This window comes from Sardina pilchardus, chromosome 24 (genome assembly GCF_963854185.1).
Source record: "Sardina pilchardus chromosome 24, fSarPil1.1, whole genome shotgun sequence".
In the NCBI taxonomy this organism is placed as follows: domain Eukaryota; kingdom Metazoa; phylum Chordata; class Actinopteri; order Clupeiformes; family Clupeidae; genus Sardina; species Sardina pilchardus.
In genome coordinates, this window is record NC_085017.1 from 21117667 (window position 1) to 21144716 (window position 27050).

A 27050-nucleotide genomic window follows, 5' to 3' on the forward strand; every position below is an offset into this window, starting at 1 on the left:
AGAGAAAGAGAGAAATGTGTGATGGGAGAGTGATGGAAAGAGGTGAAGAGAGGAAGAGAAGCCATGTGGAGAAAGAGGGAAAGAGATAAATGGTTGAGAGTTAATGACCATGCAAGAGTGACAGGGGACACATCGGGGTCAGACAACAGGATTATTGAACATCAATGTGTGAATATCTCTGATATGTGCAAATCACTGTGTAGGCGGCCAGATGAGGAGAAACACTGTCCGTAAGAAAGAAAGAAGGAAAGGAAAAAAGAAAGAGAAGAGGGAGAGAGAGAGAGAGAGAGAGAGGGAGAGAAAGAGGGAGTTGAGGTATTCACTGTAGACACAGGGGAAGCAAGTGAGCGTGATCAGGTCAGAGGGAGATTGATGGCACCAGGGATGACGCCAGGAAGAGAAGGCAGCGGGAGACATAGACGGAGGGCAAACGAGCGACAGAGCGCCGGCAATGAGACAGACACCCAGAGTGAAAGAGGAAAGAATAGAGAGAGAGAGAGTGAGAGAGAGAGAGTTAGTTAGAGAGTAACAGATGAAGAGAGAGAATGTGAGAAGTGAAGAGAGAGAGAGTTAGAGTGACAGAGAAGAAGAGAGAGAGTGTGTGTGTGAGAGAGAGAGGAATGGAGAGAAAGAGAGAGAGAGAGAGAGAGAGAGAGAGAGAGAGAGAGGAATGGAGAGGAAGAGAGAGTGTAATGCAGGGCGATGTGATGACAGGAAGACAGATGGGAAGATTAGTGGGAAGGGACAAGAGAGGGAGTAATGGCTGCTGGAGGACGAGTGAACGGGAGCGAGAGAGAGAGAGAGGAAGCCCGTCAGAGATGGAGCTGAACGCCACAGAGACAGAGATGGAGAGACCAGAGCAGAGAATGAGGGAGAGATAAGAGTAGAGAAAGAGGGACAGAGACCAGAGCAGAGAACGAGGGACAGAGACCAGAGCAGAGAACGAGGGACAGAGACCAGAGCAGAGAACGAGAGTAGAGAACGAGGGAGAGATAAAAGCAGAGAAGGAGGGAGAGAAGAGAGCAGAGAGAACAAGGGAGAGAGATGAGAGCGAGAAGAGAGCAGAAAAATGAGGGAGAGAGATGAGAGCAGAGAAGGAGGGACAGCTGGGCGAAAGAGAGACGCTCCACAGTGGCGTTGCCGAGATGAGAAGTTCGCAGCCTTCTGACAAGAGGGTTCCAGAAAAGAGGAGCTGACCCCAGAGACACACACCCAACACACCTCCTCCATCGCAATTCACTCAGTGACTTTAACACTCTATATATAGCCTGACCTAACACGTACGTGTGTGTGTGGGTGTGTGTGTGTGTGTGTGTGTGTGGAGAGACACAATACTGGTGTGTGTTGACAGTTGCACTAGATGGTGTGTAGGCAGCTTCATACAAGTGTGACTGTGGCTCTCTGTGGACCTCTGTGTGTGTGTGTGTGTGTGTGTGCACCCACATACACCCATATATTACGTGTGTGTGTGTGTGTGTTTACATGAATCTATGTGTGAGAAGCCATGTTGAGCTTGTGCGTTCCTGTACACTACAAATCCACATCTGTCCCTGTGTGTGTGTGTGTGTGTGTGTGTGTGTGTGTGTGTGTTCTTGTGAGTGTAAGAATCACCACCCACGTGTGTATGTGTGAGGCTCGGCAGTGGGGGAGGCGAAACTTCAGACACGCCACACTCTCAAGCTCCTAATCATCTCTTTTTTTCCCCCCTCTAAAGAAACACAAGGACTTTTTTAAGAAGTCACGTCGTCAGCTCCGAGTCCTGAGCTCTGCTTCTAACAAGCCCATCTTCCCGGACACGCACCAAGAGTGAATGCTCACAAGACACTGCCCTGGAGGGGGAATAATGAAATCCTATTTCAGCTGTTTGCTAGAATGGCTTGTGCCAACATTGAGGTCGAGCCGGCCTTGGTGGATGTAATTGATTTGGTGCAGTCGTCCACCGATGCTAATGAAGCCTTTAAAGTGCTAGCGCTTTAGCAGGGGCTTTACATTTCAGTGCACTCACGCTCCCAGTGCTAATGCAGCCAAATAAAAGGGGCAGCGCGTGTCTATTTGTGGAAATGTTTGGCACACAGATCTTTAGCTGGCTTGCGTCATGCTCACACGTCATGATTACCACATATATACGGCCAGCCCTTGCCCTACACAACATTTACGATCATGCCTCACTATGTAAGGCAAGATGGCCATAAAAGTGAGAGAATGTGTACATTGCGCGTCCCCCCTCCCTGCCTCCAGAGTGGTGGCTGAGCGGTGGCTGGAGAGACAGCGTTGTCGTAAGCGACTGGGGAAACGCTGGCCGGCACGAGTCATGTCATTGCCATGCAAAAGCAGACCTCTGGTCGGGTCAGGGCAAGCCACTAATTACACAGAGAAAGGAGAAGCAGAATCATAAAAGTGTTTGTTTTTTCTGTGTGTGTGTGTGTGTGTGTGTGTGTATGTGTGTGTACACTACTGTGTAAGCACATGAATATGCATGGAACAAACACACACACACACACACACACACACACACACAACCTAAGTGCCTGTTCATCCTTCTGGGACTAACAGGAATTCTAACAATGCCAGCAGGGCTTAATGCCAGCAAAAGACACACACACACACACACACACACAATATTAATGAGGACCTCAACAAGATTCTCAATGCATCAAAACAGGACAAAACAAATCTACAAGTCAGCATATCTGAACATCCAGCCATTCAAATTACTACAGAGAGAGTGCATCAAACAGAGACAGATGAAGTCACTCACTTTGGATCCGGCTGGTACCTCAGGACGATGCTTCCCATTTCTAAGAGAGGAGGACAGACCAGATGAAAGACTCAAAGTGCCATTACAAAGTGTTACAGATAATTACATAAGCATTGCATCAAAAACACTGCCAGCAATACAACTGTGTCTGCATGTATAACTGTACTATGCTTGTGTGTGTGTGTGTGTGTGTGTGTGTGTGTGTGTGTGTGTGTGTGTGTGTGTGTGTGCTCTGCGTGTGTGCGTTGCTCAAATAACAACATCCCCAAATGCATTTTGATGGCTACTATATATGTATGTGAACTTGGTGTATTTTTTTAACTGAATCACTACACTTTTCCTGAACCCCGATGTCCAAATGTGGTGTAAAGGGTAGGCCCGGCCGGGGTTGTGTGTGTGTGTGCGCGTGTGTGTGTGTGTGTGGGGGGGGGGGGGGGGGGGGTACTGACGCAGCTTCTTGGCCTGCTCGTGGGCACTGCTGCTCAGCTTGCTGAGGAAGGGGTTCTCCTCCGTGAGCAGCACCTTCACGTCCTCCACACTGATGGTGATGCGCCGCGCACGGATGTAGGGGAACAGCGTGTAGATGCCCTGAGGAGGTGGAGGAGGAGGAGTATTAGGAGGAGGAGCAGGAGGAGGTGGAGCAGGAGGAGGTGGAGCAGGAGGAGGAGGAGGTGGAGAAGGAGGAGGAGGAGGGAGACCAAGTGGAGAAAACCGGGTTTAGAAAACACAGCGTTCATTTCAAGTGTCTTCTCACCTCACTGCCTTGCCTTCTCTCTTTGTGTTTTTAGGTCATTCTATTGTATGGTCCTCATATTTTCGTGATGAAAAATGTTTTACTGCAGTTCCCTTTTTAAGGTTACACCCACACCCACACCCACACACAGTAGCACTTTCTCTCCAACCCAGATCATTAATTCTCACACACGCGTGCATGAAAAATGCAGCCGCAGCAGCACCCCATAATCCTCAGATCTCCCCCAGACTAGGACAGCGTGGCACGACCTCGGCGCAATATAAAACAGCGCGGCGTCCGACTCATTCCCCCAAAAATCCTTTGGCAACTCCTCGGGGGCCAGAGGCGATGCGAAGGTACCCCCCACGACGTCCCCCCCCCCCCACGACGTGAGCTGATTGGTTGGCTTTGCATTCATTGGGCAACACGGAGTAAATGCCTGGCGGAGTGCTGTTAGGGGAGGATTTCCCCCCCTTATCCAGCGAGACCCACGTTTCAATTGCATTTACATTTATTTTTTGTAGCCGGCCATTTTAATCAGGCAGGCATTATTAAGGAAACAGATCCCACGAGTTGGCCATAATCAGTTTAAAGGGCTAAGACAAAAATAATTACATTTTAGATGCGTTTTTGCAATAGTGAGTGGGGAAGTATGCTGAAAACACACCTGTTTTCTAAATCCTTTTCTAATAATGTTTGCAAATGCATTATTTCACTGTAATAGAGTAACAATCTATTCCACATAAATGTTTTGTATATTTCCTTATTTTCATGAATACTTCAATTGACATTAACCAATTTCACCACCTAACCATATTACTTCTTCAGTCAACACACCAGAAATTCATAAGCGATTGGATAATCGAACACCACAAATTCACAATGTACCACGAACAACAAAAGGTGGAGGCATCACCACTCAAATGACCCTCTCCTCCACGGTCTCCCAGAGGAGAAACAACAAGCTCTCCAGTCCCATACTCCATGCCAAGACACCACCACAGGTAATCACAGCACAATGAAGATAAACCATATGATCATCTACATGTTTGATACTTAATAATAAAGAGAATAAACACTCACTCCTACACAGCCAAGACACCACCACAGGTAATCACAGCACAATGAAGATAAACCATATGATCATCTACATGTTTGATACTTAATAATAAAGAGAATAAACACTCACTCCTACACAGCCAAGACACCACCACAGGTAATCACAGCACAATGAAGATCAACGATATGATCATCTACATGTTTGATACTTAATAATAAAGAGAATGAAAACTCACTCCTACACAGCCAAGACATTACCACCACAGGTAATCACAACACAATGAAGATAAACGATATGATCATCTACGTGTTTGATACTTAATAATACAGAGAATGAACACTCACTCCTACACAGCTGTCTTGGCTCTTAAGGACGTGTGTGTGTGTGTGGCGTGTGTGTCTGATGTCCCTGAGGCGTCGCTACTGAGCCCACTCCATCTAAGCTCAAGGCTGTTGTAAATATGAACCTTGGAGTTGGGCTTTGAGTCCTGTAATAGTATGAGTCAACTGTGGGCTTTTTCTTCTTCTTCATCTTCCCCTTGGCGTGAACGGTGGACTGTCCTACCCACCTCCACCTCCGCCCCTCCTCTGAGTCACCCGTGGGTGCCGCGTGTGGGCAGCTCCTACGCTCACAAGGGCATCAGATGAAGACTGCGTTAAGACTCATCTCCACGACTACACACACGCTGCTACACACTCACGACTAGATGCGGTCATCTCCGCAATACTATCACACATTCTATTATTAAAATGTGCAGAACGTGTGTGACTACAACCCACTTAAAAATATACAAATAAATAAAAAATCACAGATCAAGGCCTCGTTGTTTACGAGCCAGAGGGGGACATAGAACGTGCAGTGGGTTGATGAAGAGCGTGATGTAGCTACCGCAGTGTTTTTCAACCTTTTTTTGAGCCATGGTACATTTTTTGCATTAAAAACAAAATCCCACGGCACACCACCAACCAAAAATGTAACAAAAGTACACACTGTAAGCTAATACAGCAAAGATAATGACAATTTAGTCTCTCCATTTGTTTACAGGTCTGTTCATAGTCTGCATTTTTCCCTTTCAAGTAGGCACATTTATCCATCGCTGTCTTTTCACGCATAAATTATTAGAAAGCTAGATACCACATTTGTCTTGTTTACATGAAGGAATTTCATTCCGATTGGGCCTGAATCGGATTAGAAAGGGTGCATGTAAACGTAGCTAGTGTCTGGCTATCACCAGACTAAGCTTAATCTTTTAAGATTGAACATTAGTCTGGGGAGTCCATCAACCAGACCAATCAGACCAACTATCCAGGTGCATCTTATGGAAAAGCTAGTTTGTGATTGGACCCAAAGGTTGTGGACAGGAAGAAGGGGAAAGAGATGTGCAGGTTTCCAGCCTGAGCTGCCGAGCGAAATCCAAATTCGCCGGCAGGTCAGGCAGGGTTCACCCAGCCTAGAATATTCATTCTTTTTTTTGTTCAAAACTGTAATGTTTTGAAGCTTTTGTGTGACAGGCGAGATGGGCTTTACCTCCTGAGCCAGGCGGAAGGCACAGCCAAACTGCTCGCCGTCGTTGTTCCGAGACCACACCTTCACTCCGGTGTTAATGACCTGACCAATCAGAAACAGGGAAAATTAACAGATCAGGGACAAAAAAACAAACAAACAAACAAACAAACAAACAATCACTGGACTGTGCCAAAAAATGAAAGCAGTCAAACTTCACCAAGCATAATGTATGATTTGTGGCCATCTAAACAATATGCCTCAATGCATCAATCTCTCACTGCTTGTGGCGGCTTTGGGGTTTTGTTATGTGCGTATTATCACCACAGACAGGAAGTGTGACAGCACGCGTGAGCAGGATTTAATAGTAGAAGGAGATTCCACCCTGCGGCAACAACCAACATCCATCTCTCCAGGCTGCAGGCCGGGCAGCAATATCACTCACCTGTCTCCTCAGTGTGTGTGTGTGTGTGTGTGTGTAGTGGTTAAGGAGATGATCCCAGTGGGCCATGGCCAGGTCTGCTCTTTGTGTGTGGGGTGCAAAAGGTGGAATGGGGGCCCCATATGGCACAAGACCCCAGCCTGACTCTCGCCTTATTAACACTGTGTCAGTGTCACTGTGTGTGTGTGTGTGTGTGTGTGTGTGTGTGTGTGTGTGTTCCAGTGAATTTGTCCTTCCAGCTGGCACCAGAATCAGGCCAAGGGAATGTGCTTTGTGCTTCTATGTTGCAGTGTGTGAGTGTGTGTGTGTGTGTGTGTGTGTGTGTGTTCCTCTTGAGCAATACGGCAAAGAAACAGTGAGTGACTGATGTGTGTGCTCCACACGTGTGCTTGTGTGTTTGACTGATCACATCGCAGCTCCAACCTTCCCCCATCTCCACCTCTCACAGCATGTCTAGTAGTAGCCTGACACCCAAGCAAGGACCAAAAATGGACCCTGGAACTGGGGCAGATACCTACCACACACACACACACACACACACACACACACACACACACACACACACACACACACACACACACACACACACACACACACACACACACACACACACACACACACACACACACACACACACACACACACACACACACACACACACACACACACACACACACACACACACACACACACACACGCCCTCTCCCTCACCTTCATCCTCTCGCTGTTGTTGATCAGCACGTTGCGCAGCTCCTTGGACACCATGTACAGATGCCTCTTCTTCCCCTCGTGGGTCCTGGTCAGCACATTCAGCTTGGGGAAGTCTGGGGACAAATCATAGAAGGCTCTGTGCCACACACACACACACACACACACACACACACACACACACACACACACACACACACACAGGAGTCATTAGCTATCCTCAGGCAGGGCACTTACTCACTCTGTATATACACACACACACACACAGATTTAGTCAGAAACTTGATATACAGACTACAAACACACAGTCTAAATGTAGAAGTGTCTGCTGGCTCTCTAACACACAGACACAAACACACACACACACACATACCATGGCAGAGTCAAGCACAAAATAAACAGTGCAGTGTGTGTGAGTCCTGAACAGAAACTATATATATACATACACACACACACGCACAGTAAATATATTGGGGCATATGGTGCAGGAGGGGGGGGGGGGGTTGTGCCAGCGGACTTGCTGCAGTCTCTGATTCCCCCGAATCAAACATGGCCCCATGCCAGCTCTACGGCTGTGTGCACATCTGTCTCGGCTCAGGCTCGCCGCCATCACAGAGACGCAGGCGCGAGAGGCAAGATACACTCACTTTTAAGCCAGCCAGCAAGGGAGAGAGAGGGTGTCTATGTGTGTGTGTGTGTGTGTCTGTGTCTGTGTGTGTGGGAGAAGAGCGAGAGGGAGAAAAAAAGAGAGAGAAAGAAAAAAGAAGAAAGCAAGAGGAGAGGGTAAAATGAGGCAAGGAGAGACAGCGCTCAAGACAGAATATGAAAGCAAGAGGCAGCAGAAAGATGGAGGGGCGAATGACTAAGAGATGTTCCAGTTGATGAGGGAATATTAGTTTTAAGGAACATGCCAACCACAACTGTCTGAGATACATACAATATTCTGATGATAAAAAAAGATGTGTTTTCACATGAAGATGAAGATCACATTGGCCATAATGTCATTGCAAATGTAGTGGTACATATGACAGAATAAGTATTGAAGTCCCGCTTTAAAAGGAATAAATACAGGAAAAAAAAAGAAAAAGAAAACGCCACTGCATATTTACGGTAGTCACTTTAGGACAAGGCTGGTCCAAGGTCCTTCACTGGCTTTTGAAATGAGACGTCACACACATACGCACAAGTGCACAGGTGTAAGAACACACCCACACACACCCACCCACCCACACGTTTCTGCAGTGAAGTGTTGTGCACTCACTGGATTGGGGGGAATACAGGGTCGTCCTCCGTCAGAAACACAAAGGGGTCTTCTTTGAAGCCGAACAGCTTCATCTTCTTTGAAGGTGGAGGACTGAAATTGAAAAAAAAAGGGGAAAAAAAGCACAGCATCTCATGTCAGCTGGCACGCACTGACCAGCAGCAGTGGAGAACTGCTGCAGTTCACAACAGTGCCAGCAGGGGTCAGCATGGGGCATGGGTGAAAAACATGGGAAGCCACTGAACAATCAACAATTCCACCCCTTTTAGAGTGTACTACTCACTCAAAATTCAAGGATATTTTGAAAAAAATAATAAAAAGGATTGCCACGCAAAAATAGGCAATAGTTTCATGTCAATAAATATTGAATTATACATGAACATTAATTTCCACTTTAGGAAATATCACTAGAGCACAGCCAACATCTTCAATCCATTTATCAATTTAAAATGAATTAGCAGTTTTGATCTCATCATGTCTGGTCTGTTTGGACTCCTCGCTGTTTTTCCATTTCTCATTTGGACGCGCGCAAAACCTTCCTTACCAACACACTCCATCTTTTTTGGCGGTGGGTTCCTGTTGCGTGTCTGTGGCAGCAGCAGCGGCTGTGGCGGGGGTCTCGGAGGAGGGGAGCTCTGAGGGGGTCTCGCCGTCGCCCTCTCCCTCTGCCTCAGGGGCCTCGCTTGGGGGAGAGTCCGCGATCGGCTGGTCCACACCTGGAGCCACTTCCGCCTCTGCTGACGAGGCCTGGGTCTTGTTTCTGGTCTATAATAATAATAATAGTAAGCTTTATTTGTACAGTATTTGTAAAGGGCTTCACATTTGGAGCACTTAACACAATAATAGAGCAGAGAGAAGAGAGAGAGAGAAAGAGAAAGAGAGAGAGAGAGAGAGAAGGAGACAGAAAGAGAGAGAAAGAAAGAAAGAGGGTGAGACAGAGGGAGAGATGTAGTGATGCAGAGGAGGATAAATAGCGAAATAAAAGAGAAGAGAAGAGAAGGAGAGAAAGAGAGAGAGAAAGAAAGAAAGAAAGAGGGAAAGAGAGAACATGGGAGAGGGAAAGAGCCACAGAGATAGAGAGCGAACGCGTGAGAGAGGGGTAGGGACGGGAACAGGGAGAGAAACCGAGTGATTGAAAATACAGGAGTAGGAACCACTTGTTCCTCATTTCCACCGACTACATCTTTCAGACTGCTCAAACCCACTCTGCACCTGTCAGGATAAGCAGCTGAAAGATGTCTCCCACATCACAAGGCACCGCGACGGAGGAGATTAAAAGCGCAGTTGAACAAATGAAATAATGTATGAATAAAACAAAAGAAAAAAAGGAGACGAGAGCGATTAGACAACTGCAGAAAAACAGGAGAGAGTATGACCTACAAAAGAGAGACACACACACACACACACACACACACACACACACACACACACACACAGAGAGAGAGGGTTTAAGAAATTACACAGAGAGGAAGAGATGAGAGAAAGAGGAGTAAAAGCTCTAAACAACCTCAAGAGAGTGTGTGAGCAGAGGGCAAATCAGAGAAATGGAGAGCAGAAAAGACCAAAGTCACAGCTGTGCACCCTGGTGTGTTTGAGCTGCGCTTTAATGAGACCTGAGAGCGGGCACACACACACACACACACACACACACACACTAAATCCCCATTTACAAATTCCACTCGAGGAGCCCTCTGTAAGCGGGCTCTGTTGCTTGGCGTGCTGAGACTAAGTAAACAGATCTGTGCACGTTCTGTGGATATCCCACCCCAAAGCTCGCCATTCACTCGGCCACTCAGTCATTACCGACCAGCACCGCTGAAGACCACCACACACACACACACACACACACACACACGGACACACACACACACACAGACACAACTGGACACCAGTTTAAAAAAAACAGCAGGATTGCACTAGGAAAACACACATAGAGAGAGAGGGGGAGATAGAGAGACATGGACAGAAAGAGAGAGAGAGAGAAAGCCAGAGGGAGAGACTGAGAGACAGATAGACAGGAAGGCAGACAGATATGAAATAATTGACAGTGGTCAAGGGAGAGAGAGATAGAGAGAGAGACAGATGTAAAAAGGGAGAGGGAGAGAGAGAGAGAGAGAGATGGAAAAAGGGAGATAGAGAGAGACTATGAATACTAGGGGCTGAGGGACAGTGAAAGGCTGGAAAACAGAACTAGGGAGGTTGAGGGTTTTTTTGTTGCCGTTAACCTGGTTCTTGGTGTGGTTCTGGTTTTGAGGCCGACTGAAACCAATACGACTGAGGCTCACGTTTCTCAGATTAATCTGGACATTCAGTGTGGTGGAGGAAGGTAGCAGGTGCAAGTGTGGTTGTGGTGATCGGATGACTGTGGGAGGTTGAACGTAGTGTGTGTGTGTGTGTGTGTGTGTGTGTGTGTGTGTGTGTGTGTGTGTGTGCGTGTATGCATTACCCGTGGATGGCGGCGGTTCCAGGGCATTGGAGATTTCTTCAGCAGCACTGCCACGAAGAAACCCCCAGTATTTTGATGATGAGGCAGGACCCTCATGCTAAACACAACAACACAGACACACAAATACACATCAGGAACACAAGATATTTGGTCTAACAATGATGAATTGAAAACAATAAAAAAAAATCAGCCAAATAAGACGATCCATAAGTCTAAAGGCTGAATGGCTGAATGGCTTAATTAATATATCCCATTTCTTCCATCTGTCTTTCAGAGCTGAAAGAGAAATCTGTTGAGCACCATTCTATGCTTTCTTGCCTTCAAGTGGCCTGAAAAACAGTCTGGTGAACTTGTGATGCCATCTGGTGGTTGAAAGTGGAACTGCACTCAACCTGGGGCACTGACAGTCAGCCAGACACAGGCAGCTCTTCATTTCCCAGGATCAAAGCAGCAGCCACAGGCCCACTTTGATGAGCCTCTAACCCATGAAAAGACATGGGATTGCACGCATCTGAGTGCCTCTCTGAGAGTGTGTGTGTGTGTGTGTGTGTGTGTGTGTGTGCAAGAGGACTCACCATCTCTCAAGGTGCATGTCCTTGAGCTTGTCGGGGTCTGTCGGGGGGAACATGGTGGGGCGGATCTGTGTGTGTCTATTGGCCGGCACCTCGGACCAGTCTTGGTACCACTGGCCCTCTTTGGTCATGACCTGACAGGAGGAGGGGAGGAGGAGACTCAATTTCATTCCCTTTACACAACACAGCAGCACCAGGAGCCATTACTAACAAACACACTCTAGTTCAAGCCAGTCAGAAAATAGAGAGCAAGGAAACATCAAGGGTGCCATGTTATCGGTCTTCTTGAGTTTGCAGATCTGAGAAACAATTACTTAGCAGGCAACCTTTATCTCAACGAAAATTACAATGGCACAAAAGATGTGAAAACCGAAGCTACAACGACGCTACACGTTTCTTGATAAGCACGGTAGTGAATTATACACTTAATATCAATGACTTACTCTGGCAATGACAAAACCCATTTGCAACATACATCATGGGAAAGGAAACGGGCGTCCTACCTTCCATGATGTGACTCCTGCCATGTATTTGAGCCCAGGGAGGTCAGCGGAGGCGTCAGCCAGCTCTAAGGCACCTGATCAGGTGGACGAGCACAACAGTGAGGGCTATTCAACTGGACACTACATGCAATTCCAAATCTACATTACTACCATGGTTCCATGGTCATAACTGGAAATATGAATTATAATACGATCTCTGATGGATACTGCACCACTGTAGGTTGTGTGTGTGTGTGTGTGTGTGTACCTTCACTCCTCTCCAGCAGGGTGGCGATGACCGCCTCGTCCTCGATGGGGTTGAGGGAACAGGTGGAGTAGACCATTCTCCCACCAACGGCTAGCTGTTCTAGCCCACGCACAGCTATCCGTACCTGCAGCCTGAGGGATCACACATACACACATTTACCTTGAAGTACATGTCTATTGTAGAGACAACAGACTGGTGACTATATAGCTAGCTAGATTACATCTACATTTAATCATTAGCTGGTGCTATTATCCAAAGCGACTTAGAGAAATGGGAGCAGTCAAGGACAAGGTACAGTGTAACAAGGTATAGTAAGTATACATGTCAGTGCAGCAATGGGGACTACTCACATAGAATCAACTGACAGTTCTAGAAAGGGTGTCAACTGACAAGTGCTAGATCAAGCATGTCCAGTTGATTAAGCAATGCCCAGTACAGAAAACTAAAATCAACACACAAGAACCAACCATAAAAAGGCATGGGCTCTATGTATTGCGCATCCAGACAAACGGCTCAGTAGCTCTATTGAATAGTCATACCCGTGTAGGTGCAGGCTGTTGCTAGTGGTCCATTTTTTCCATACGTCAATGTTCTTTCTCATTGTCCCATCACCACTGCAAAGATGGAAAACAAACAAAAGGAAAAACACACTATGTGAGAACTTCCACATGCAGTAAAGCACTCCCACTTCCTCTCAGACTCAAAACACATCTTATCTCCCTCAACAATGGAATTCTCTTCTCTGATTGGCTGATGGGGTGGCCATTAACTTCGTATAACCTGCTACCTTCGAAGTAGTTCCCGTATCACACTTGAATATTAATTCGCCAAACTCGTTGCTAAGTTTAAATGAACTGTCACGTTGCATCCAAGCTGAAATACAGACGTGCAGAACCATAGTAACATTGTAGCATATGACGGAGGTGGATTGTAGCTAGTTGGATGCCATGTAGGCTATAAAAGTAGCGATCTTTCAAAGTTAAAGTTAATCAGAATCCTGGGAAATGCCCCCTTGACAACGGCAGAGATAGAACTAACGACTGGCTTTTGGCCGTAGCAACTAGCCATTTAGAACTAACGACTGGCTTTTGGCCATAGCAACTATCCATTTAGAACTAGTAACGGCAGTTTTGTCCTGCAAGTAGAAAGTTGATATGTGGCGGAAAGTAGTCCCACAGTCAAGACAGTTTTAGCGATGTTTACGGACGCAACGGTGGAATAAAACTATGTTCTAAATATACAGGTTATGAATGCAAACGGGAGATAAGCGGGATAACGGCCTTCGAGGTCGACCGGTTCGATGGAAATAATGGCACGGCGGAGGTAACTCCGTCTCCGTGCTTCGCACGTCGCCGGAGTTCTAGACCTCCACCTAGCCATTATTTCCATCGAACCGGTCACCTCGTCGGCCGTTATCCCTTACATAGTGCACCACCACATATCGAGGGCTGAGAACCAAAGGGGCGTAAGTGACATTTCACCAACTTTACAGGAGAGCCACAACAAATCTAACTGCTTCTATATGTTCACAGTTAAAGACCTTTGGTTTTTGTTCAATAAATATATATTTATAAATATTTTACTTCTATAATTTTGTCAGCTAAGAGAGCTCATCAAGAGCTTTCAGGTGATATAACTCAATTTTGACCAAAATGTCACTTCAGCCCCTTTGGTTCTCAGCCCTCGATTTGTTTTCAAAATGTTCTTTGGCAGCACAAAAAGCAGCTCCTCCCCCCCAATTCAACAGTTAAAGCACTTAAACCATAGTCATCCATAATGTGTAACATATTGCAAAAATATACATTGTTGCAGACAGAACAAAAACAACAGGCCCAAAACCGCCCCGTCGAGTCTTTAGTTGCGGCCTCAGCTCGTCTGAGGCAGCTAAGCATGAGTCCACTTCCTGTGACCCCGACGAAAGGTCACACGAATGTTGTCCTTCTCCTGCAGTTAGTCGTGACATCAACCGGACTGCCAATTTGGCCTCGTTTTCCCCCCCTCACTATTTCGGGCGGCGTGTCTGTGTGTTGGGGGCAACATGATCCGTTTGGGCTTGAAAGGGCCCTGCCGGCAGGCCGTAATTATGCCGCTCGGCGCAGAGTCAGGCTGCGCCCGCGCCGCGGAGGCAGAAATGGCCGACGCAGCACAAAAAGGCTCTGACCGCATATGTGTTTTTAAGGCTTGTGCCCATCTTTCATATCCTTAGCCTGGTACTGAGCACAGAGAGGCCTGTTGTGCTTGGCAGGGAGCGACGGGCTTAATGTTCCATCTGTGCTGTGCCGAGAAGGAAGGACACACACACACACACACACACACACACACACACACACACACACACACACACACACACACACACACACACACACACACACACACACACACACACACACACACACACACACACACACACACACACACACACACACACACACACACACACAGAGAGAGCGAGCAACGCAGAAACTGAGAGGTTATGTGCAGGAAAAGGACGTCTGTGTGTGTGTGTGTGTGTGTGTGTGTGTGTGTGTGTGCGCATGCACATGAAAACAAACCTGTGGTCATTTCAAGTCTTAGGACCACAGAGCACAGACTACCTGGTAGGTCCAGTGGGCCTGACCCTAGTTTCAAAATCGCACCAATGCAACTCTCTGTGCGTGATTGTATATGTGTGTGTGTGTGTGTGTGTGTGTCCTCTGGGCCACATCTACTCATGCTAGACCTAGTTTTCCATGACACAATTCTCCCATGCTAATTCACGGTCCATCCTCAGTGACCCTGCCGCTTGCCTGGCAAATCCATCACCCCATTGAGAAAACATTACAAAAGTGCACAGCGAAGTCAAATTTACAAAGAAATTAATTGGACTAACAATAAAAACATAACATGAAAAGAAACAGGGAAGGGGTGGGAACACTCACAGCTGCATATTCTCAGTGAAAAGTACACAATCAAACGGCGTAGCCACAAATCCTTCCCAGAAGTCATTTTAGCTCTTTTCTTTTCTCCCTACTCGACTGGAAGCTCTGCCCTCCTTGCCTTCATTTAAGGCAGAAATGAGATGATATGATATGATGACGGCGTACAAAAACAACTACCTTTGATGGGTTCTACCATGCAACCCAGACTGCAGCCAGAGTTGAAATTGCTGTGTAACGGCAGAGGCGTCCACAACAATCAGGTCCACTCAGGCACATTGCCAAGCTTCCCTTTTTGCTGCTTTTGTGGTATTCAGAACCTTAATGTCCAAAAATATCTGCTTTCGTGCATGCTAGTCAGAATTCAATAACCTGACGCACATGAAAATTTCAACACAATAAAGCTTCAAAAGTTTCGGAAAATGTTATTAAAGCTTTCAAACAAAAAAATGTCTCGAACGTCCGTTCTTTTCAGAGAAGTACATTTAAAGCCTGCAGCATGCCGACATGAATGACCTATAATCGAAAAAGTAAAACTCTTGTGCTGACAAGATAAGATCTAAGTAGCCTTTCAGTTTGACCTTAAAGGTCACTGCCATGCACACACAACCATGTCTCTGTGTCTATAAGTAGCACTGGTGGCACTCACTGACTGAGCAGGGCACTCCTTAGGACAAACCTTAATTACTAAGGGCTCGGAAGATACACGCTAAGATTAACAACAACAACCACACTGACAGAAATATAGGACTACATATGACATGAGCAAAACAAAAACCCTTACTATTGCCATAGTGCGATTAAGGGCACTATAGCGAAGAAATGTATTACTGTTGTATTGTAGCATGCAAAAGTGCATCATCGATAAGCATGCATGACTGATTTCATTATGGTGAACCACTCTGACAGTTTGAATGTGCATATATTAAGGGCTATAGGCTGCACGATACTGGAGGTGAAAACAATATTGCAATATTTTGTCACCAATACTAAGTCAATGTGAATGCATTTCTTGATCACAAACCATGGTTTCTTGAACAGATGGTGTCAAGCAGCACAAAAGTTGTAGCATGACCTACAATTAGATTTAGTCATTTAGCTGATGCTTTTATCCAAAGCAACAACAACCAAGGTAGAATAAAGGTACAGCAGCACTAGGGTATTGTTAATGCAGCAATAAGCAGCACTCACATACCATAGAATAACAGAGCTCTAGCAAAATCAAGGGAGGGAGCACAGGGAAGAAGATAGGAAGTGTTAGAGAAAGTATGTCCAGCTCTGAGGAAGCTCTCTTGGAAGAGTTGGGTCTTAAGGAGTATTTTGAAAATAGAGCAGGATGCCCCTGCTCTGGTAGGAACTGGTAGCGCATTCCACCAACGGTCAACAACAGATGAGAAAAGTTTGGAATGCTGTGAGCATCATTCATTAGAGGAGCTCACCTGCAAGGCACGTCACAGAGGATGCGGTCGTAGAACAACGTCTCTCTGCCGCCATCACCGTCCACTTGGAAACGGGGCATGCAGGACGCATCGTGGTTGACCACCATGATGCACGGGCTGTTCAGTCGCTTGGCCTGGTGCACCAACAGGTAGCAGCGCTTGTTGTCGGAGTCGTTAGCGATCACAAAGCCCTCTGAGAGAGAAAAATATATCTATTTATTTATCCATTTTCAAACAGATTTTCAAATACGTTTGCTTTGAATGCTATGCTTTAAAATATGCATGCCAATAAAGCTCATTTGAATTGAGAGAGAGAGAGATGAAAAAGGGCACAAGCTTTCATGTGTTACACTGATGAACTACAGATATCCATAGGCACCCTGAAGTCTCAACTGCACATGGTTGAATGAGCGTAAAGAAAGGTTGGGATCTGTGTCAATCAATAATAATGGGCTACCACAACGATTCCAGTATCATCAGGTTCACTGCACCATCTTACACCATCACATGTCACATGTACCACTCAAACAAAATGAAAAACTGCATGCAATGACTGTCGGCCAGCGACCACTAACTTTATAATGAGCGCAATGTTTATATGAAATGATAATATCAATCCACAAGTCCCTCCCACCCTATAATATTGCCCATCACCACAGCCAAGAAAAAAAGCATGTTGTGCATTGGCTGGAGTACATTCACCTAAAAAAAAAAAAAAAAAGTATTTCTCTCTCTTGATTTACAGAGAACTCACTATTACTGCATGGCTCACTGACATTGTACAACACAGTTGAAATTCAACAGCCTTACCAGTTCTATTGATTTACATGTGAGCTCCTGAGACTGACACGTGATCAGACAAAACTGACAAATTGACCAAACCATTTTGAGTATGACCATTAATATGCCCATGCCATACCTAGAGCACTGATCTGGGAATAATCAAATAGAAAAGAATAGAATATATTCTTTTTTGATCCTGTGAGGGAAATTCAGTTCTCTGCATTTAACCCAATTTAACCGAATTAGTGAACACACAGCACACAGTGAACACACAGTGAGGTGAATCACACAACCCAGAGCAGTGAGCTGCCTGCCCAACCAGCGGCGCTCGGGGAGCAGTGAGGGGTTAGGTGCCTTGCTCAAGGGCACTTCAGCTGTGGACTGGTCAGGGATCAAACCGGCAACCCTCAGGTTACAAGCCCGAAGCCCTAACCAGTAGGCCACGGCTGCCCCCCTAATCAGAATACAGGGGAATAACTGTGAATAACGACCACAATTTGCGTTTTGGATCATATTATTCACATCTATGAGAGTCTACATGTAGATAGTACGCAAACTAAAGATGCATGCAGAAGCTTCAATAAATCAATAAATAAAAAAAAATAAGCCACCTACCAGGGAACGCCACATCCATGTCGGAGTGGAGCATCTCAATCAGTTGAGATGTCTTGGATCCTGGGGCAGCACACATGTCCAGGATCTACGGTTAAAAAAAAAAAACACAACACAGTGAACAAATAATACAACATAAACACTTCACAGCTACAATGTTGAGGAGTCACAGATGTCACATATATGGCAACAGAACCCAAAACATCCATGACAAAATCAAAACCCAAAACTTCAATGACAAAAAATGTCTGATGACCCAAATCAATTGACAACAAAAAAATGCCCATTGGCAAAAGTATGTCTTGCAAGGGAGTCAATGTAAACAACATATGTTTCCTTTTTTATTATCAGTGAAGTATTACCTTGTGGTGTGGCTCAATTTTAAGAAGCAGAGGAGGGAGCATGCTGACAGCTTCTTGTCTGCTTATGTTTCCCTGGTGGAAAGGAAAAAAAAAACAATCAAGAGGTGATTCATCTAAAACTGCTAATCCCATGAAAATACAGATTAGCCTCGTCATTCACTGGGTTACTCATGAACGCGGGCAGCCTCTGGTTACACAGGGACGCTAAACTTGCGCCGTCTTGTGAGGCTCTCAACCTACCGATTCCGTTTCGCTGACCAGAAACTGGTGAAACTTCTCTAGCAGGGGAGACTTGCGCAAAATCTTCCTGCTCAGGTTGGTGTGCCATGCCAACTCATCAGGGTACCTGAGGCAGGAATCAGGAAACGAGAAGACATTCAGATACATTTGTGACTGATTCCTCATCAAGCATTTCATTGAAAAGTAAGAGGCAAAAGTCTGTATCACATTGCAGTATATGATGCATGTTGCACCTTGAGGCTTAGGTTTAGGATATAGAAGAGAAGTGAAGCAAAGGAGTACAGAGTTGGACCATAAAGGTCAGTCATCTGGAGCTCACATGCTCAGTTAAAATAGTAAACACTTGCACTTTTGGCCACCTACCAACTAAGAGGCTGCGGGGCCTCTATCTTCTGACCATCCACTTCAAGATCCTGAATATCCTTGAAATACTTTTCCTTCAAAGTGTGAAGGATCTCTTTGGCATGGCTGAGGAAGGAAACATATTTGCATGTACAAGGGCAGATTACTCACTCACTGGGTCATTATCTGACAGAAGAGCTTTGTTGCTTACAGTGCAGTAAGAGAAAGATAACTCTACCATGAAAACTACTAAACCTAAACAAGCCAAATTACCCATGTTCTCACTAACCTTTTATATCCAGTGATGCGTATGGTAGCAGGCAGAGGTTCCCTCATAGCATCCATAAATTCCTCAAACTCTCCATCTGGCACGATCTTAAGCTCCTTATAGTACTGCTCGAACAGCTTGTTTTCTTTGATGATTTCGGAGTAACCTGCTCCCCAACCCTAGCATGGAAGAACAGAGCAAAGCATGTCTAGAGTTCTATATCATTATGTTAAGGTTAATGACAACACATAAAGCAGCCTATTCAAAGAAACATATAGTACCCCAAACAGCATTAGTCAACCATTTGTATGTAGCATGTCATTCCCCGCCAGTTGTTTCGTAAACAATCACAATATAAGTCATTGCATTCTTAGACCTTTTCATCACCATTTGCAAAATGTGTAGCTCCAGGCTAGCTACATACGTGCATGTTGCACTGAATCGCACGAAACAAATGCAATAAAGTAAGATTTAACAAAACAACTTACCGGTTGGAAAGACACGAAATCATATTTGCACTTTTAAAACGATTCGGCTGGCAGAAACCGAAGCATTGCCTCTAGAAGTGAGATGGCATGGGCAAACGATAAGTTATACTCACGGCATTATTTCTGTCTCTGTCATCAGCAGGTTTGCCATCCCTCTGCTGTTGTTTTCGTTGTTTGTCTCTGTTTCTTTTACCCATGTTGCGGTAGGTAACAACTCTGGATATAAATCTGCGTAACGTTTTTGAATGAGTGAAATTCAGCTTGCTGAACTCTATCCAGTTGTTAAGCACAGCAAGGAACACTCGTGTTCAACTGGTAATGACGTCAACTCTACACTCCCTACATGGAGAAAGGACCCTTTTTAGGTGCCCATACGCGCCTGCGATTATTTTATCAAGTCATAGTAGAATTCTACAACCAATGGTTCAAATAATCAGCATCTATTTCTTTATAGAAAACAAGTCTTAAAATTGGTCAGCAGATCCAGACGACTACCCCCGAGATGTGGACTAGAGTGGGGTGGTGATCACTGATCTATAAAGAATAACTGATCAACTGCAGAGAATGGTAACTGCTCTTTATAAATCAGTGGTGGCGATGCAGAAACACTGTCAAAGTCAGAATCGGTTCAAAAATACGTGGTGTGCAGTGTGGGAAATTCAGGTGACAAAAATGAAGTCTAATTGTAATTTTCATTGTGTGAAAGCAGTTTGCATGAGAGCTAAGTCCATGGTACCAGAAACAACGCTCTCTTCCCAAAAGCAAAACATATTTATTATCTTATCTGTGCTACTTTTTGACAGCAACTAGTTCTTAGGTAACCTAATGTTGATACATAATAGGGGTGGCGTTCTATGTCTATGGGGGTGGCGATATTTTCGAAAAGTACGTTTTTATTGGCTGGTTCATATTGATGACACGCCTAGCTTCTCTCTGATTGGTGCGTCCCGTACAACAGCCTAGCTGGTCATGCAGTTTCTCTGCGACTGTGAGTGAATGTAATGAATTCCCATTCGTTCAAAATTATGTCGGTGTAACGTGAATTTTATCTGTTTTATATACATGTTGCGTTTTATTGTCTAAGTTTAGTGTTTAGAGTATTATTCATTCAAATTACTGGTTGATCTCGACTGGCTGCAGGTGTGCTACTATGGATTATATCCTGAAAAGCCTGTTCTCCTCAGAGGCAGAAGAGCTGTACATCTTGGACTGCATCGCTTACTTATTTATGTTTATGGCAGTTTTAACTTTTGTAACGTTACTTTTTGAGAACGTACCTTATGGCAGGTACGCCTCCAGCAAATACGGATTTCCTGTCAATGTCAAATTCGCTTGGTTTGTACAAGAGCTTCCGGCAATCCTGGTACCTTTCTGCTTGGTCTTCTTTACCTCAGCGTCGAGAACATCACACCTGCCAAATCAGTTACTATTGTGCATGTATTTTTGCCATTATGTACAAAGGTAGGCAATAGCAAATCTTCTAGACCTATTGTCTGGAATTTCTGTATCACGCTGTATCATCAATTTAATTCAATTTGCTTCCAGTTGTAATATATGTAGCCTAATAATAAGAATAATATGTTTTTTTTTTCTCCCCAGGTCTCTTATATACCCATTTTTAATTCGAGGGGGTAAACCCACTCCTTTTGCGTCTTTTGCACTGGCCATTGTCTTCTGCATATTCAATGGCTATCTGCAAACAAGATATCTGAGCCATTATGCAGAGTACCCTGCAGACTGGGTTACACACCCCTGTTTCATCTCAGGTGAGCATATGCCCTGCAGGTTGGTCTTGTTTACCACCATCTCTTTGATGTATATTGTGTGTTAATGTCATGATATGACAATGGGAGGTGAGTTGGTTCTTGAAAATACATCAGTTTAACAGTGCACAATTTCTGTACTAAAAAGATTGTTTTTCACTTTGAGTGATGGCAGACTTGAATAGAATAGACCAAATATCGGTCAAGAAATATAAGCTTATGGGGGTCTTATGCATTCCAGTCATCTATTGTCTTGTATTCTTTGATACCGGTACATCTGGCCATTTGTGGGCGGCAATGCCATGATGCTGGAGGTGCAAACAAAGGTGCCTTGCCATTAATATCATATTACCGGTAGATAGGAGCTGTAATTTTTTCTTGTTTTATTAGTATAATTAAAGAACAGTTTTTATAATTATCCACAGGCTACGTGTTCACTTTAGTCTGGTGCCTTGTGCCTTTTTTTGCTTTTGATGTAATGTTGTAATGTCATGATGCTGTATAATTTGCAAGCCATGACTACTCTAAATGTCTATTTATATGTTTAAAGCCAAGAAATGATAACAATTTTGATGAATTGTTATCACATTGAAGTTCCCTGGTAGGCTGGGTAAATCCAGCCTGATCTGCAGGTGTTTTGGATTTCGCCCTGCAGCTCAGGCTGGAAACCTGCACATCTATCTCTCCTGCTTCCTGTTCACGTTTGCTGGGTCCAATCACAAACTGGCTTATCCACCAGTCGTTGGTCTGATTGGTTGAAGGACTATCCAACCGAGTCATTTTAACTATGCCCATTGATCGCCTCTTGTGCAGTAGATATAAAGCACAGACTCCCCAGATAATGTTCAATCTTTAAAAATTGAGCTTATTATGGTGATAGCCAGACTAGTTCCCTGGAACATGCTTATACATAACATTGCAATAGAAATTCATTTGATATAGCCACAAGCACCAATGATAGGCCCAAGCACCTGCGATTACGCAACCTGTGACATTTCGTAATCTAACAATGCCCTAGCATGTGGTGTGTCATGACATACCTCTCATGGTATTCAGTAGGTGGCGCTACACCACAATTATGTAGGCTGAGATGATGCATCTGCAAGTAATATGTTTACTACCTTAATTTTTATCTTTTAGTTACCTTGCTTGCTTACTACTACACTAAAAGAAGCACACATTGGCTTTCTCTGCTCTACTATATCCACTTCATCCACCTCCCCCACCCCACCCTTACACACTAACACCATTACACCATATCCCCCCACACACACACCACGCCCCCTCCACACACCCCCCCCCACCCCCCCATAAACTAGCACGCAAGCATACCCCAAACACGCCCTATTTTTTGCGTAATGAATCATCAGCTATTCTTCACTAGACTTGCTAACTGTCTAAATGCAATGTACTACTATGTAGTCTCTGATTCTATTTCAATTGGAATGTCCCTGTGGGTCATCTCAGAATCCCCTCACTTGAACCAAAATTATTTTTGCACAAAAATCAAAAGTTTATAACTTGCCACTCTTGCGTTTGCATTATGGTATCGTGAATTTTCTTGACATCTTAGTTATTGTTCTCCTTACTGAGGGCAGGCTTTTTACAGTCCGCAATATTGGTACACTACTTCATCCATTTTTGTTTGCTTGTTTTTTGCAGGTGCCATCCTTTGGTTTGCTGGGTGGTTTATCAATGTGCACTCAGACCACATCCTTAGGAACCTCCGGAAGCCTGGGGAGAGTGGCTACAAAATCCCTAGAGGTAGAGTAACTGCATTTGTCAGACAAATTTACACATTCTGTGTGCACACAGGTCCCTGTGTTCAGATTTAACTGTGTATTACGATGAGGTAGCGCAGCAGTTGTGTTTTTAAACTGAAAGGGGACATGTTGAGTTACTACACTCAAAAAAGACATGTTGACTACACTGAAAGAGGACATCTTTCCTTCTCCACTTCAAAATACCTTAAGAAATTAGATACGTCCCAGGTCAGTCTCTAAATGCCGATATACTGCTTTCAGCCAAGAAGTTGCACTGGAATGATCCCCAGGCAAGGTGACATTATTCCCTAATTGGCACAGTTTATGCTGTGCCACTTAGTCTTCAACTATAATGTTACCCTCTGGCCAACAACACAGTTTATGCACCACAAACAGCTTGCCTATCATGAGGGCAGTTTCTTTTTAATAACATGTTGCATCATATGTGGTAAGAATGATGTTAATCCTTGTAATATCTATATTTAATTGAATCAGAATTCAACTTCTCGCCAGTATTTGTATTTGGGATGCTAGGCCACTTTACAAAAAAATATTTTTGCTCTCTTCTTCGTCACATTTTGTACTTATACGAATGCAGCTGGTAGTGATAGCAAATATTGTTTGGTGTTTTGCATCTACGTCAAGCCAATTCATGCAGTGTGGATTATGATAAGTTTTACCTTTGGTAATAGAGTTTTAAAAGAAGACTGGTGCAGAGTGGAATGCACTCCCTCAGAACTTGAATCAAACTATAGCTGTTTGCTGTTAAGCATTTCTATACATTATGAGACATCTTCTAATGCAAATCCATTATATAATGATATCTAATAAGTGACAAGATACTGCAAGGACAAACAATCATGTTTTTTATCATCAGAAGGCAAATGAGATTTATTGCAGTCCTTTGACGAAAAAAAAAAAAGAAATCTCCAGAATCTAATTTCAGAGAAAATGATACTGACATTCTGATGTGCAGTGTCTAATCTAACAGATGTGCTATTGATTTGAGTACCAACACAACTGACCACGGTTCTGTGATGAACAGACCTTGCATGTGACATTAGAATTATAAATAGATGCCCTTTTACGCTGTGAGTCATTGGCCAAGCAACCCACCAGGACATCAATTCCCTGCAGACGGTCATGATGTCTGACAGGACAAAGTATCATTTTGTCATGTTTATGCTCTTGGAGCTCTCTAAGCATTCTGTGCATCCAAAATGAATAGTGCAGTAGTCCTTGGATGTTTTTTTGTTGTCAGCGAAAGCTTTTCCCATCCACTGTTTGCTCTGGCTTGTGTTTGTTTTTGTTGATAGTGAAACAATCCAATTTGTGGGATGTCTGTGTGTTGGTAGTGACAGCTTGCTCGCTGTTTTCCGACTTGTTCCCGCTGTTGATGTTTATCAAGAATAGTAAATAAATAATAAATCATAAATAATGAATCATTACTTATCTAGCCACAGTGAACTATTTCTCTGTCTCTCTCTTTCTTTCTCAGTCATTGAGCAAATTAATTTGGTGTGTTTGTCAAGGAAAAAGTGCTCTTATCTGTTTGTATCCCGCTCCCTGGCTATAAGCAAATGAGTATACCCACCGCAGCACCATGTGGAACAATAGACACCTAATTAGCGACTCCCTTGCCATCCAAAATTAGTTTTTACTAACAGGCTCTTGTGCGGCCTTAATAGCGTCTCTGTCGAGGCATTTGTGCTGCCTACTTCCCTGGTCATCAGTCTGTCTTGTTGATATTGTCAAAGAATAAGGCGTTGACTTGCCTTCAACTCCATCCATCAAACACCTGTAATATAATTAACCTTTATTTAACCAGGGTAAGTTGGCTGAGCAGCTGCTACTCTCTGCACATTTAATATTTCCCATGTGAGCCAAATCGAATTAGTTATTGAATTTCAGGCTGTGTTTTGCATATGTGTGCCATTTCAAATTCAAATTCAAAGCACTATCAGACATTCTACTGCAGGGGTTTTCAAGTTCTTTATTTAAGCCTGGGGAAATGTATTTAATGCTTGGATGATCCAGTGCATAAATCTCTCTCTCTCTCTCTCTCTCTCTCTCTCTCTGTGACTTCTCTCTGCAGGTGGTTTGTTTGAGTTTGTCTCCGGAGCAAACTTCTTCGGGGAGATTGTGGAATGGGCTGGATTTGCCTTGGCCGGCCATTCTATCCACAGCTTGGCGTTCGCCATCTTCACCCTGATCGTTCTGGCCAGCAGGGCAGTGGCTCACCACAAGTAAGCAGGCACAACCTCACCACAGTATACTGCAAACCAACATGAACTAAAAGGAAGTTAATATAATTTCTCAGAGCAATTGAGTCATCCCGTCTCTGATTTAGGTTTGTGAAGTCAATGTATCCTCTAAAGTTGTTTACATTGATGTCTTGCTGGGATTTCCTCTTTTGCTGTCAAGAGTCAATAACGATTGCTGTACTGAATTAAATGTTTATACTGAGAATTTTTGTTAATTCATATATTGAATATGTTTTTTTTTTGTCTGATGTTGCAGGTGGTACCTCACAAAATTTGAAGACTACCCAAAATCAAGAAAAGCTCTTTTACCTTTTCTTTTTTGAAATCATCTCATTTTCTAGACTTTTGCAAACCATAGTCTGGATCCTCTCTTGCACCAATAACAAATACCATTTACTTTATTTCTGTCAACCTTTCTTTGAAGGGCACATCAGAGTATGTTTTAAACTGTGAATTTACTTCATTCATATACACCATATGAAGCTGTGAGTAAAAATTGGGATTTGCTTGAACAGATTTGGACCACAGCAGCATGAATATTTTTTTAAAGGAACTTCTTACTGTTTTTACTTCTTACAAGCCGAACAAAACACACTAAATCTGAAGTTGATGTAACACCCCTGTTTGAAGTTGACTCATGAGCTGAACCAGTATCGGGAGGGGTTGTAGCTATATATCCTCATCTGTCCTTGGAACTCGTATAAGCTCAAAGGCGTCATGCGGTGCATTGTACATGCTGCTATGTTTTTCCTGGTGTATTCACTTCATGAAATTCATTTGGTGAAATTCCACTTTTCAACAAGGTCCATCATGGAAAGAAAGACTTTCTATGATATTCTTAGCAGCTTCATGAGAAGATAATTAACTTGGTTAACATGTTCCAGTCTACAGGTCTTCATCAGGACGAAATAAAATGACTTTTTACATTAACCACAATCTGTTATACACCATACAGAATGACACAGATGTCATCATCATTTTCATTAGTTTGTGTGCTCCCTGGGTATACAAAGGTGTATACACAACACTTTTGAAATAATAGAAAGGTCTTTACGAGCTCTATGGGTGAAGGTGTTCACTGGTAACATCTGGGTCACTGTAAACAGCTGTAGAGGTCAGTCTGGCTGGGGCTGGAGGAGGAGGCTGTCTGCTGCCCACCTACAGTCATCTCCAGGGGGCCTCATTCACCAACTTCAGCTCTCTGTCCAGTCTATCATTAGAGAACAGGCACATTTACTGTGCTGCATGGCTGTTTTATAAACAGGATGTTGTATTTGAAATGATTTTAAATTTGCTTTGATTTGGCATGGTAAGCATAGCGGATTGCTAGATCAAACAATTGGATTTATGTGAAGGTTGTGGAAGTCACTTCTTGGACAGTGAAAGAAAATGAGGGACCGTTTCTTATTACACAATTTCTTACATTTAATTTAACAATAATACGCTATAGTGGCTGTCAAATCTTTGTGGAAAATATAGTGAACAAGTATTTGGTTTCTTAACAGGATACTCTGACAGTTGAAGTAGACTCATAAGAAATACTGTATTATCAACAGGCAGTGCATTTCTTAAGATCTT

The 27050-nt window shown here is 44.1% G+C and overlaps 2 protein-coding genes across 2 annotated transcripts in view; one reads left to right on the forward strand and one right to left on the reverse strand.

Annotated features, from left to right (window-relative positions):
• The window catches only part of nsun2 (NOP2/Sun RNA methyltransferase 2), a 20805-nt gene extending 806 nt beyond the window's left edge, over nucleotides 1-19999 (reverse strand). Inside the window, exons 1-18 of the mRNA XM_062528864.1 lie at nucleotides 19796-19999; nucleotides 19216-19373; nucleotides 18948-19052; nucleotides 18585-18690; nucleotides 18345-18416; nucleotides 17986-18070; nucleotides 16588-16780; nucleotides 12773-12847; nucleotides 12234-12364; nucleotides 11987-12060; nucleotides 11487-11617; nucleotides 10912-11008; nucleotides 9010-9230; nucleotides 8466-8558; nucleotides 7208-7343; nucleotides 6079-6159; nucleotides 3208-3346; nucleotides 2759-2798 (exon numbers count right to left, since the gene is read on the reverse strand). Coding sequence (XP_062384848.1) covers nucleotides 2759-2798; nucleotides 3208-3346; nucleotides 6079-6159; nucleotides 7208-7343; nucleotides 8466-8558; nucleotides 9010-9230; nucleotides 10912-11008; nucleotides 11487-11617; nucleotides 11987-12060; nucleotides 12234-12364; nucleotides 12773-12847; nucleotides 16588-16780; nucleotides 17986-18070; nucleotides 18345-18416; nucleotides 18585-18690; nucleotides 18948-19052; nucleotides 19216-19373; nucleotides 19796-19879 — 2021 coding nt within the window. The 5' untranslated portion in view covers nucleotides 19880-19999. The remainder of the gene's footprint in view (nucleotides 1-2758; nucleotides 2799-3207; nucleotides 3347-6078; nucleotides 6160-7207; nucleotides 7344-8465; nucleotides 8559-9009; nucleotides 9231-10911; nucleotides 11009-11486; nucleotides 11618-11986; nucleotides 12061-12233; nucleotides 12365-12772; nucleotides 12848-16587; nucleotides 16781-17985; nucleotides 18071-18344; nucleotides 18417-18584; nucleotides 18691-18947; nucleotides 19053-19215; nucleotides 19374-19795) is intronic.
• A 272-nt stretch (nucleotides 20000-20271) lies between these two features.
• srd5a1 (steroid-5-alpha-reductase, alpha polypeptide 1 (3-oxo-5 alpha-steroid delta 4-dehydrogenase alpha 1)) lies at nucleotides 20272-26402 on the forward strand. The gene is made up of 5 exons (XM_062528865.1): nucleotides 20272-21143; nucleotides 21282-21448; nucleotides 23108-23209; nucleotides 25304-25454; nucleotides 25729-26402. Exons 1-5 carry the CDS (start codon nucleotides 20833-20835, stop codon nucleotides 25793-25795), a joined length of 798 nt encoding a protein of 265 aa, XP_062384849.1. The 5' UTR covers nucleotides 20272-20832; the 3' UTR covers nucleotides 25796-26402.
• The last annotated feature ends 648 nt before the right edge of the window (nucleotides 26403-27050 follow it).